Source organism: Girardinichthys multiradiatus, chromosome 23 (assembly GCF_021462225.1).
Source record: "Girardinichthys multiradiatus isolate DD_20200921_A chromosome 23, DD_fGirMul_XY1, whole genome shotgun sequence".
NCBI lineage: Eukaryota > Metazoa > Chordata > Actinopteri > Cyprinodontiformes > Goodeidae > Girardinichthys > Girardinichthys multiradiatus.
The window spans coordinates 42,249,522-42,262,808 of NC_061815.1; the positions used below are offsets into that span (position 1 = coordinate 42,249,522).

The 13,287-nt window shown below is 39.0% G+C and overlaps 1 protein-coding gene across 1 annotated transcript in view; it reads right to left on the reverse strand.

The window, feature by feature from the left end:
• The window catches only part of fat2 (FAT atypical cadherin 2), a 138,786-nt gene that overhangs the window by 49,024 nt on the left and 76,475 nt on the right, over window positions 1-13,287 (reverse strand). Inside the window, exons 17-19 of the mRNA XM_047353683.1 lie at window positions 9,239-9,450; window positions 4,098-4,235; window positions 3,860-4,003 (exon numbers count right to left, since the gene is read on the reverse strand). Of these exons, the coding sequence (XP_047209639.1) occupies window positions 3,860-4,003; window positions 4,098-4,235; window positions 9,239-9,450 (494 nt within the window). The remainder of the gene's footprint in view (window positions 1-3,859; window positions 4,004-4,097; window positions 4,236-9,238; window positions 9,451-13,287) is intronic.

Consider the following 13,287-nt stretch of genomic DNA (forward strand, 5'->3'; position numbering starts at 1 on the left):
CTCCCTATATCTGAGGTTTTATTAAGCAGCAGAGAAACATATTTTGTTACCTGTATGAGCCCACATGGTACAGTTTGCTTAAAGACAAATCAAATCCACATAAAATGCAGTAGGATCTATTTAGGACAGAGGAACACAGACAGCACATTAATAATGATACCCCCAGGGATGAGTGTAAAGGCCCTTGCTGTAAAACTTGCAGACAACACCACCATCATTTGCTGAGTTTCAGATATGATGAGTCCTTCTAAATTGAATAGTTAGAGCCCTCTCATGGTGTACAAGAGGACAACACTACATCAAACACCTCATTGGGGACTCCAGGGGGCCATGTTCAAGCATACACTGAGGTGAAGCCAGATGCTTCAGGTCCCGATGGATCAACATTAGTGACATCTAGGAAATCTGCAGACAGTGTCGCAGAAAGAAAATGTCGAAGATCCCCTCTCAACCCTGCTATCTCTGCAACACACTGGTCATGACCCTGCCATCAGGAGAGAGGCACAGACACTGCCAAACACATTCCAACAGGTTCTCAGGAACAGTTCCTGTCAAAATGTGTCCTCTCTTACAGCTTCTCCAATTCTGAATAAAAACAAATCAGTTTATAAATTGCATCTTCTAAAGAGTTACAGTTTAAAAGTTAAATGTGAAGTTGTACTTTGTTAATCTGACAAATGTCTATCCATCCATTTTCTATACCCACTTCTTCTGTACAGGGTCGCAGAGGAGCTGCTGCCTATCTCCAGCAATCTATGGGCGAGAGTTGGGGTACGCCCTGGATAGGTCCCCAGCCCATCGGAGGACAACACAGAAACACATAGGATAAACAACCATGCACACACCCATTCACACCTAAGGGTAATTGAGAGAGCAAACCTAACAGTCATGTTTTTGGGCTGCGGGAGGAAGTCGGAGTAACTGGAGAGAACTCATGCATGCACCGGGAGGACATGCAAACTCAATGCACAAAGACCCCCGGCCAGGAGTCAAACCCAGGACCTTCTTACTGCAAGGCAACAGTGCTACCAATGGCGCCACCGTGCAGCCCCCTAAATATAAAAAATATGATTTATAGAGTTATTTCAAAAGTTAGAGGTGAACTACGCTGAAGTCCCCATAACACTACTATGTGAAGTGCTAATTGTGTCCAAATACTTACTTGAAGTTTCAAAATGCTGCTCAGCATGGTTATCACAATACAATCAGCATATTACTATATGATCTATAGTATTAAAATGTTCAAATAAATTGGTTTAAAATAAAACAGAAAAAGAAAGGAAAATGAATATTGAAACTGTATTTATGGGAATGAAATCTTTCATTCTCTCCTCTCACTGGAACTCCTTTTCTTTAGCATTCAGAAAATTCAACAGCTTTTATTATTGCCTACATTTTCACCTCAGGACATTTCATTAAGGACTTAAAGTAAAAAATGTAAAATTCATCCAAAACCCCAAGGCTCAACTGAAGTTAAAGACAGACTGTAATTGGACACAAAGTTTCTCTGCAAAGGTTATTCTCTAGGAAAGTACTTAAAATAAGGAATGCACACTAATAGAGAGAATGTGGTTCCGGTAAAAAATACGTAACTTCAATTGGGTTTAGTAAACCTTAGTCCAGTACCCCACCTAGCTGGATGTGCAAAAACTGCAAATGGTACTGAGCAGAACAATTTAAAGTCTTCAAGTGTCACTGCTCAGCAAAGATGATTTTTCACAGTGATGTAGAATTTATCCTGATTTATATCTGCCACAGCTTCCTTTGTGGAGGTTCTGGGAACCGAATGAATAACTTGTTAATCCGTTGGTTTTAGTGAAGACTTCAAACTCAACTCCTGTCAAATGTGGCAGCTTCACTTCACCACAACAGATGTGCCTCTCGTAAAAGCAGACATCTAAGGGTGACAAGTAGTCAAACAAAAAACTGTGATTAACTGTCAAAGAAGAAACCCAGGTTGCTGTCGACCTGCAGCACCTATCTGTAAAAATTAACACCTCCTCTGACCGTCTACAGCTGTATCCATCTGCTCACTGCAATCAGAGCTCCTTCATCAGGCAGAGCTGGCTGTGGTGATTTTAGCAGATGTGGGACCATTTCAAAGAGTTTGGATTCATCGCCACACAAAGTTTGGCAAAGTTTGGTCACATAACCAAGTTAAACTGTGACTGGATTTTACAAAGCTGCCCAGTCTGCAGCAGTCAGAGTGATGGAGAGCTGGCAGAAAAAACACCGTAAGTAAGCAACAACCAGTGTGGCTGAATTTCTTTCACAGGTAGCCAGGAGCATATTCATAAACAAACACAGTCACGTGGACACCTAAAACATTCTGAAATACAGGCTTTCTCAGGAGCTAAAGTGTAAGTTATTGCCTGTTAAAAGCTTTTCCACCTCAGCAGACATGCCTGTGTAATGAGAGGTTTTAAAGTGAAAGAGTGGAACATAGCCACAATCATGATGGCTGTCCCCTCTGCTTTTTGTCTCCAATGTTCAGAAACAAATCTCTGGTTTTCCCTTTAAACTATTTTTTGCGGGACTAGTGGCCTTTATTTCAAAATGCACAGTCTTGAAATGGGGTGAGGCGAGGTAGAAGACATGGAGGAAAGGTCTTGCCGGGTCAAGACATCTGCGTCAAGGACCGAAGCCTCCCTACATGAGTTGTATGCTCTACTGCTATGCCACGAGCCGCACCCTGAAGTCTTGTTTTTAATGATCAATACAGTAAGGATGAATTCCAACTCTTGAAGTAAACAAAACAGATGTGCAGAGCCAGATTAACAAAATAAATTCGTGATTTCTAATTCCATTTGATTATATCTAGTCATAATATCTCCATGTAAGACTGTCAGGCGAAGATCAGGTGGAGATTTACAGCCATATAAGGCTTTTTTGGGCAGCTTTCTGGGAATACCTTCTGCTCCCTTTTCTCTAGGTAAACAGGGTGAATGGAGAATTCAGCAAGCTTTTAGTAAGAAGAGCTGCATTGTATGCTTATCCTCATAGTCACACTGTGCCTGTTTTTACACCTAGTCGTCAAATATCACACATGAATGCAACCGTCTCTCTTCAGGACACCGGTGGTTATTTGTAGGAGGCGGCGAGTTATTCCTGTGTGTTCTGGCTTGAATGTTTTATTTGTCTCCTGACGTGTCGGTTGTTGACAGTTTGTCGAAGCAGTGCTTTGTATGTGCCGCAGGGTGAGCAGTCATTTTTCTTTTTTTTAACTACAGGCGTGGATGGTCTCTGGGCACAAAACAGCAGCTGTAACGAATCAAAACACAGAAGCAAAAACTGTCTAGACTTGCACATGGTATCCTGCAGAGGTCAAATTAATGTAAAGTATATATAAAAAAAAAACTTTTTCCTATTCAGGCCTGCAAAAGGTACAACTAAAACTCATGACTTAATAAATTAAGAAGATTTGTATCATCCTAATATGCATTCACTATTTGTTTCTCTTTCAAGTCCTTAAACTTCTGTGCTGCACTGGAGAACTTCTTGCAACAAAATAAAACAAAAAAACTTTTGCAGAGCAGCGCTGAATGCAAAGCGTAGGCTGAACTTGTCCTTTCATGCCTGCAGCAAACTGGATGCATCATCTGAACAAAATGTACGGTAGCATGTGGTGGCCCACGCCAAAAATGACACAAAAAAAAAATTGGAAACTGATTATCTTAAAGCATGAGGATTACCATGACATACAGTAGACGATGGAGTATCTAGGCGGACACATCTTTCAGGATGCAGCAGTTAGCTGGATAAACATCAAAAAAGCCATGTCCCACAGTAAACGACTGAATGTTTGCTGTGTGTCTGTAGCAAAGCAGAAATTTAATGTGAAACATTCAGATTGTCATACCTGCAGCACTAGATTGTGGTTGACCTGAGAGAAGACAGGTGGGTTGTCGTTGACATCCACAACAGTAATGGTGACGAGGACTGCTGATGACAGAGGGGGGCTGCCCTCATCAGCTGCCTGCACCGTCAGAGAGTAATGAGGGATCTGCAAAGGAGGAATCAGGGTTTAATAAAATGCTTTTTAAGCTAGGATTTTTATCTCATTTGTTGGTGTTTTATTTGATTCAAGACAAACTCACCTCCTCTCTGTCCAGTGCTGTGCTGATAGAAATTTCGCCACTGCGAGGGTGGATGAAGAACTGCTGCTGCAGATCTCCACTTACGATTGAGTACCGGAGTAGATTATTGTTCGGGCCATCCAGGTCTGTGGCTGTTACCTGGTGGGAAGGTAAAGATAAAAGAAGTGATGGAAACATGACTGAGGAAGCAAATACAATATTTTTTTTTTTTTATGTTATAATGAGACATTTAAAAAAAGTCAACTGAGTTTGAACAACTGCATCCAACAAATTATCAGTGCATAAAATGTATGAACCAACTATGATGTTTATCTAAACAGATTGAGACTAAATACATAATCCAACTTGCTGTTTAGATTTGTTTGAGTAAATAAATATATTAATATTAATCCACAATTTTTTCTCCTGGTCTGAAGGAAATTAAAACAGGAAAAGACTAACATCTATCACTATGACCTGTTTTGTCTTACTTGTTTTCTGCACATCCAAAGCATAACTTTTACAATTTTGTCGATTTCTAATTTTGTCTCACAGCTGAAAACATTTACATGCACACGAGAAAAATCAGTGTAAGGTGCACATCATGGACTCAGTTTTATTTCTACAAGTCAATACCTTCTTATTACTTTTTTGCAAAGTTTCAAATTGTGACGGACGTCTTTTTGTGATATTTCGTAATTTCATGCAACTTTTAAACATTTTTAGCCAATGCTTTCTTGTTAAAACTTAGACTGGATGCAAGCTTTTGTTTAATGCATTTTCTGTTCTAATTCTTCTAAGATGACAGCCTTGTAACCAATGAGTCGCTGTGTTGTGTTATTGCCATGTTATCTGGTGCACCATTCTCACCTGAATGCTGTTACTGTGTGTGTGTGTGTTTGTGTGTCCATCATTACATTTGCTTGCACTGGAATTAAATATTAGCTGATCACTTTTTTCTTATACTCACTGACTTGTTTGTACATTTATGTGTATTTTCAGAAATTTTAAAGATTCCAATCTACATTTTAGATATGTTTTTATTTGGTTCGCAATCATCTGTACGTGTCATAAATTATGTAATAAATCTAATATTTGCTTCAGTAACAGTACATTGTGCTTTTACTGCCTAGTTTTCTGCATGGTGTTAAAAAGTCTTAAATCTAAAAATCTGAATTCAGGGATCAGGGGAACAGCGCTAGGCTGATTTAAATCTTATTTATCTAACAGATTCCAGTTCATTCATGTAAATGATAAATCATCTTTAAACTCCAGGGCTAATTGTGGAGTACCACAGGGTTCAGTACTTGGGCCAATTCTCTATACTATATATATGCTTCCAATAGGTCAAATTATTAGGCAGCATGGGATAAATTTTCACTGTTACACTGATGATACTCAGCTTTACTTATCCATAAATCCTGGTGAGCCCAACCAGTTAGACAGACTACAAGCATGTCTTGAAGACATAACAACTTGGATGACTTTACATTTTCTGCTTCTAAAGTCAGATAAGACAGAAGTTGTCGTCTTTGGACCAGAGTCTTTAAAAAAGAAACTGCTTAGTCAATCACTTAACCAGGATGGCATTAAATTGACTTCCGATAATAAAGTAAAAAACCTTGGTGTTATTTTTGACCAGGACATGTCATGTAAATCACATATTAAACAGGTTTCTAGGATTTCCTTCTTTCACCTCCGGAACATTGCCAAAATTAGAAATATCCTATCCAGGAGCTAAAAATCTAGTCCATGCATTTGTTACTTCAAGGCTGGACTATTGTAATTCTTTACTATCAGGATGTCCACAAAATGCAGTTAAAAGCTTTAAGCTGATTCAAAATGCTGCAGCAAGAGTTCTGATGAAAATTAAAAAGAGATCATATTTCTCCTATTTTAGCTTCCCTTCATTGGCTCCCTGTTAAATCCAGAATAGAATTTAAAATTCTCCTCCTCACATATAAAGCCCTTAATGATCTAGCTCCATCATACATCAGAGATATGATTGTTCCATACGTTCCTAACAGAGCACTTCATTCTCAGACTGCAAGTTTACTGGTGGTTCCTAGAGTCTCTAGAAGTAGAATGGGAGGTAAATCCTTTAGTTATCAGGCTCCTCTCCTGTGGAACCAGCTCCCAGCTTTAGTCTGTAAGGGAGACACCCTGTCTACTTTTAAGGCTAGGCTTAAAACCTTCCTTTTTGATAAAGCTTATAGTTAGAGTGGCTTAGGTTATCCTGAACTATCTTCCTTATTTTTTACCTCCGTCTTCTGCCCTCCCTGTTGGATGGAGTAAGGGGGAGTCAGGTCTAGCCTAAACCGGCTCAGTTATGGTTGAGGTGCAAACACACCCTCCATTTCTGCTACCTGTATGACCCCTCTCTTTTCCAATGGTTATAATCTGCCTGACAGAGAGAGGTATCCAAATCCTTGTGGTTTTTAGTATAAAAATGTCCATCAGTGGGCTCTAGATGGACAAACTGTTTAGTTTTAAGGCTAGGCTTAAAACTTTCCTTTTTGATAAAGCTTATAGTTAGAGAGGGATAAGTTATCCTGAGCTATCTCTGCAGTTATGCTGCTATAGGCTTAGGCTGCTGGAGGACATAATGATCACTTTCACCCTCTTCGCTACATTCTCACACTACTCTCCAATTTTGTATTATTTGCTGTTATTTCAGCTTTTAACTTTGTTCTCCCTCTTTTCTCTTCCTAGAAGCTACACCTGGCCTGACTCTGTGTCTACAGGTGACACCTTTCTGGAGAGGGGCATCGTCCAAGCTTCTGCTGGCAACAACTTAATGCTCACCCTCTACCAATGATCCACATAGCCCTGTCTTTTAGTGTTTAACCCTTTCTCTCTCCTAGACATGGCAATTGACTGAGCTTTTACTGTGACTAACTCTATGTGCTCTCTTTCAGACTCTAACCTTGAAAACTGGCTCAGAGTTTATCTGTTCTTTCTTTCTAGGTGAAATGACTAAAGGAGCTACATCCATTAACATTTACTTTTCCTTCCCATAGAAAGTAATCCTGGATCAGTGCTTCTTTGTTCTCTTTGTGTCTCTGCTCTGTTCTCTCAAACCCCCAGTCGGTCGTGGCAGATGGCCGCTCACACTGAGCCTGGTTCTGCTGGAGGTTTCTTCCTGTTAAAAGGGAGTTTTTCCTCTCCACTGTCACTACATGCATGCTCAGTATGAGGGATTGCTGCAAAGTCAACGTCAGTTACTGTCCACTGTCTCTACATGCTCATTCAGGAGGAGTGAATGTTGCAAGTCACTGACTGGATGGAATCTGCTGGGTTTCCTTAGATAGAAAAACTTTTTATCCAATTTGAATAAATAACTGAATCTGACTGCACTGTTCAATGGTTAGGATTAATTAGAATGTGTGTACCTGACTGTTGTGAAGTGCCTCGAGACAATAATGTTGTGAATTGGCACTATATAAATAAATAAACTGAAACTGAAATAATTTTAGGCCTTAACAAGTCTAAAATATTTCCATACGAGCTTCAAAGACCTCCATATTTCCATACGAGGTCTTTGTACGTCTATTTACTGCATCTTGCAGCTTCCACTTATTTTGTTTTACTTTTAGCCAGTTCTGTTGAAACTGGTTTATTGTGTATTTAGACAATAACAATAAAATATTTCTTATCACATTATCCATGCAAAAATGCAAATCTTATACATTTTTTCTTCAAAACAGTGATTTCAGTGGTTGGCCTATAATAATCTCCATGAAGAAGGCATTACGTTAGGTAGCCTAGATGTAAAAGCACTACACTTGTGAGCTAGGGTTGAAAAATAACAACTTAAGTTAAAGTATTTATATTTCCCTTGCTCAATTAGTTGAGTAACTTAATTCAATCCAATTCAATTGAAAAATACTTTATTAATCCCAAAGGGAAATTAAATGTTGTTGTAGATCATTATGAAGGTTTCTTCAAAGGGCCGTTGTAGATGCTGATGGCTGTTGGCAGGAAGGATCTCCTGTAGCGCTCCGTCTTACAGCATATCTGAAGAAGCATCTGACTGAAGACACTCTGTTGTTGTGGGACAGTCTCATGAAGAAGATGCTCAGCGTTCTCCATAATGTTCTTCATTTTATGAAGAATCTTTCTTTGCACAATGATCTCCAGAGGTTCCAGAGGAGTCCCCAGAACAGAGCCAGCCTTCTTTATCAGCTTGTTGAGCTTTTTCCAAATCCCTGGCTCTGATGCTGCTACCCCTTGATGGCAGAAGAGATTACACACTCCACAACAGACTTACAGAATATCTGCGGGATCTTGCTGCAAACACTGAAAGACCTAAACTTCCTCAAGAAGTACAGTCTGCTCTGTCCCTTCTTGTAGATGGCTGAACAGTTGCATCTCCACTCTAGTCTGTTGTCCAGGTGAACACCGAGGTATAAATAAATAAAATTCATAAAACTATAGCCTTACTTATTGTTCATGTAGGTCCTACAATTTAAATGTAAATGATAAATAATACATACCAAATTTAAATGATCAAGGTCAACAAATGTCCTTAATTGAACATATGGAAACATGCAGAAAGCCTGTAAAAAATTTGTGGTGAGACAAATAACAGTTCTCTTCTATGTTACCACATACCAGTACATACAGTCATGTTTAGTAAATTGGAATATGTGTTCCAATAAGGCTCGTTTGTCAGATTAAAAGTAATTTATTTTAAATATTAGGGGTATAATGGGTCTTAATGAAAACAATTAAACATACCTTTCATTAAGACCACATTTTTGTATTAAAAATGTTTTTATTGGTGTGAAGTATTCTATAGTTTTCATTAGCTGTAAGTAGAAAATCATCATAATTTACAAACAAAAAGGTTTGAAAACATCAGTCTGTGTGTAATTAATCTATATAATGTTTCACTTATCAAACTAAATTATGGAAATAAATGAACATTTCAACATTATAATTATTATTACTTGTATTTTACTGGTGTTTTAGAACAAGGCACTTAAAACTCTTATGTTTTAAGTAAATCTATTAAATTAAACCTGTCCAGTGATTTCTTGATTTCAGAATTCCAATTCGATAATATTAGCATTGCAGTATATTGAGATATTTGCATTACTCTCTGCTTGTATGGTATCACCTGCATGACCAGGCTGGATTCTGTTGCATTTAGTTCTTACTTTCATAATCAGACTTCCAGGCGTCAGATCCTCCAATATCTCAGTGCTGTAAACACCCTGTTTGAACACCGGCGCGTTGTCGTTCATATCCGTCACGTTGATGATCACCGTTGTGATGTCACTGAGGGAAGACTTGCCACGACTTCCCTCCACAGACAGGTAGTACTCCCGGGACACTTCGAAATCCAGTGGGGCAATGAGGGTGACAAGACCTGTAAGATGACAACATAAATACTAAGTCTTCTAGGAGTCACCAGTATGACAAGAATCCAATGTCTGATCGGGTACTGACTGTCACTGTGCTGTCTTGCATCCTTTAATTGCATCCATGTAACTTTAAACAATTAAATGTGATAAGAAAATAAAAGTTTGCTGTATGTTTTAAACCTAAGCAAACTTTTTCAGATCATGTAGCAGACCAAAGTAAGGAATACGTGCTTAATGCTCATTTGCAAATACAATCATCACTGCCTATGTTAAGAAGTCCCAAGCAGAGTTGTCCAAGAAGAGTGAAATGACCCCTGCATAATTGCAAAACAGCATAGGGCTACATTAACAAAATCTTCTTCCAAATTGCCCAAATATGGACACTTCAGGTTTCTAAACCCCAACATGACAAAAGCCAAAAGTAACCAAAGCACTTCTAAGAACTGACAATGTGTGAACAAGTCAAATGCAAAGCACATCATCCACTGCTTTATTATTTTAAGTAGTTATCTGGAGTGGTAGAAGTTTATTAGATTTTAAAACATGTTGAGAATCATTTGAAATTGGTTCTTTTTTTTACAAATCTAATTTATGTGAATTAGCTCCTCCTAGTCTAAAGAAAATGAGCTGTTTCAGCAGGTTGGATGCAATTAAGACGGATGAGTTAAAGGCATTGTCCATACTGATTCTTCCCCTTTTCTCTCTTCCACAAGCAAACTGAGTTTTTGTGACAAAAACAGATAGCCTAGTTTGTGGTGTTTGCATATTGAAGTGTGGGCAGCTAAAGAACTCTGGGATGCAATTTCCACCACTGATGGGAATGAATTCAGGATCAGGAGAGAAATTATACACTGTTTTGTTATAAAGCTTATTTTGAACTTGAAGTTGCTGCATGAGATGATTTTAAGAAATCTGTCTTTTTTTACATGTTCAGCTATCTCAGTGACCTTCCTCTTGTCTGTTTCCCCATCATTACTTTTACGTTGCACATCTGAACTGTCATCACAGCCTCCTATATAAACTAAGCTCTGCTTGACTGTACATAATACTGAAATGCAGAGTCAATATTATATATATAGTGGCAGACATTTGGGTGTTCTTGTGGTGTGGGGAATATGCTTTGGAAGGAAATATTCTCCATAAGTCAAACACATACTGTGTGTGGCATCATGTGACATATCTGAGCTCAGTGAAGCTGTTAGTTTAACATTTAAGGAGACATAAATCTCTCAACAGCTGCCTGCCTGCTGTCTTTGTGTGCTCGATGTCATCCTGATGTAAAATATCAGTTTATGGCAGCAAGACAAGCATTTAGGAAGGATGTGAAGACTGTGTTGTTGTTTTTTAAGTTTTAAATGATATATCTCTTCTACGCAGGGACAAGGAAGAAGCTCACAGCAGTTTGTAGACTTCAGCTCAGCCTTCAACACCATCATACCGGACATCCTCCACCAGAAGCTCACCCAGCTCAACGTTCCGGCCTCCACCTGTCAGTGGATCAACAGCTTCCTGACGGGCAGACAGCAGCAGGTGAGACTGGGGAGCCTCTTCTCCCGAATCAGATCAATAAGTACTGGTGGCCCCCAGGGGTGTGTTCTATCCCCACTCCTCTTCTCTCTGTACACAAATGACTGCACCTCAGCGGACTTGTCCGTAAAACTCCTGAAGTTTGCAGATGACACCACTGTCATTGGACTGATCCAGGACAGTGATGAGTCTGCATGCAGACAGCAGGTGGATCGGCTGATACACTGGTGTTGTCAGAACTACCTGGAACTCAACCCACTCAAGACTGTGGAAATGGTGGTGGACTTTCAGAGAACACCACCCCCATACATCCCCCTCACCATCCTCAACAACACCGTATCAGCTGTGGACCACTTCAGGTTCTTAGGAACCACCATCTCTGAGGACCTGAGATGGTCTTCACACACAGACACTGTTCGAAAGAAGGCCCAGCAGAGACTGTACTTCCTGAGGCAACTCAAGAAGGACAATCTTCCACAGGAGCTGCTGGTCATCTTCTACACAGCCATCATTCAGTCTGTCCTGTCTTCATCCATCTCAGTGTGGTTTGGTTCATCCACCAAACAGGACAGGTCCAGACTGCAACGAATAATCAGGACTGCAGAGAGAATAATCAGGGCTGACCTTCCCTCCATCCAGGACTTATACAGGTCAAGGGTCAGGAAAAGAGCTGGAAAAATCTCTGCAGACCCCACACACCCTGCACATAAACTGTTCAGAGCTTTACCTTCAGGCCGCCGCTACAGAGTACTGTTCACTAAAACCAGTTGCCACAGAGACAGTTTCTTCCCCCAGGCTGTTTCTCTGATGAACATTTAATAGAGTACCAAACAACCTCATACTGAAGTTGCAAATCCACCTTTGTATATGTGTATATTGTATATATGTATTTATGGACATAAGGATATATGCAGAATATATCTTATAACACAAGAAAACAAAAAAGAAACCCAGAGAGCAAAGTGTACCGGAGTTAAATTCCTTGTTTCTTGTATGTACGAACTTGGCAATAAAGCTGATTCTGATTCTACTTCTGAATATTTCCTCAATACAAATGGTATGTCTGAATTAAGAGGCAAAAGATACAGATTTTTTTGTTGCTGAAAGAATTAGACCAAACCAGACAATCCTTAGATTAACAAATAGCAGTCTATATGTTGATTTCTGTTTTATAGCAATGTTTAGTTAATCACTAACTGGTCTAATAGCCCACAAAAACAAATGTGGTACTAGACCAACTGCCCAATAGTGTAATAGGTTGCTTTATGGCCGCATTCTTGATCACATTTAAATAATCTAAAACCACAAAGATCAAATAAAGTGTTTCTATGAACATCACATAAAGGCATGTGCAAATGTCGTGAGAATAGAGGCATTTGTCAAGGTGGCAGAAACAAGAAAAAGGTTATTTCTGGCCAAGACATTTTTCTTAAATGCAAATCTCCTGAGAATGTCCTCATGGTGCGCAACCACTGCAGCATACACAAATATAGTAACCACTTCAAATTTCTGACCAATCAAACCACACAAGAAATAAGTTCTTCCCAGATTGTGTGTCAAGAATAAGCTGCCAAAACAAAACAAAAACAAATGTTTCTGTTGTTAAAGTGTATATATTTGCCCTACTAAGTCAGTTATGGTACATGAAGCATATAAGAACACCTATATGGGAATATAACAAGGGCCCTGCAGCACTTTCAAGTTCCCTCTCTATAAACTTAGGCCAATTTCAATACAGATGCTAATAGTTCTGAGAATAACAAAAACCTGTCTTTACTACTTCACTGCTATAGTTTTACAGCAGCATTTTGCATCAAGTCTAGTTTCCCAAAATCAGAGTGTTTAGTTTAATTGCAATTAGTTACAACGTTAATAGAAGTTAAACAAAACTAATGTAAATACACACCAAAAAATACAAATTTGTGCTGTGTTTTATCGCTGCCACAAAATGACATGCTTGCATAATTTCTATTGTCTTTAGCTTGAGGAAAAATGTTAATTATGGCAAGGCCATTGATATAACTCTGATGGAAACAGAAGAGAAGAATGCTGCTTAAAAAAACAACTTTTGCTTAAAACCATTTTTTTGTCTTTGATGGCTACCTCCAAGAAAACATGTACTATCATCATTGCATTTCATAAGAAAGGCTTCAACCAAGAATAATGTTGCTATGTTGCTTATGATTTCACCCAAAACAACCTTTAATCAAATCATCAAGAACTTCAAAGAGAATGGTGCTGTAAAGAAAGCGTCAGGTGCTCAAGAATACAGCAAGTACCATTAGGAGTCTCTCCTAAAGAGGATTCAACTAAAG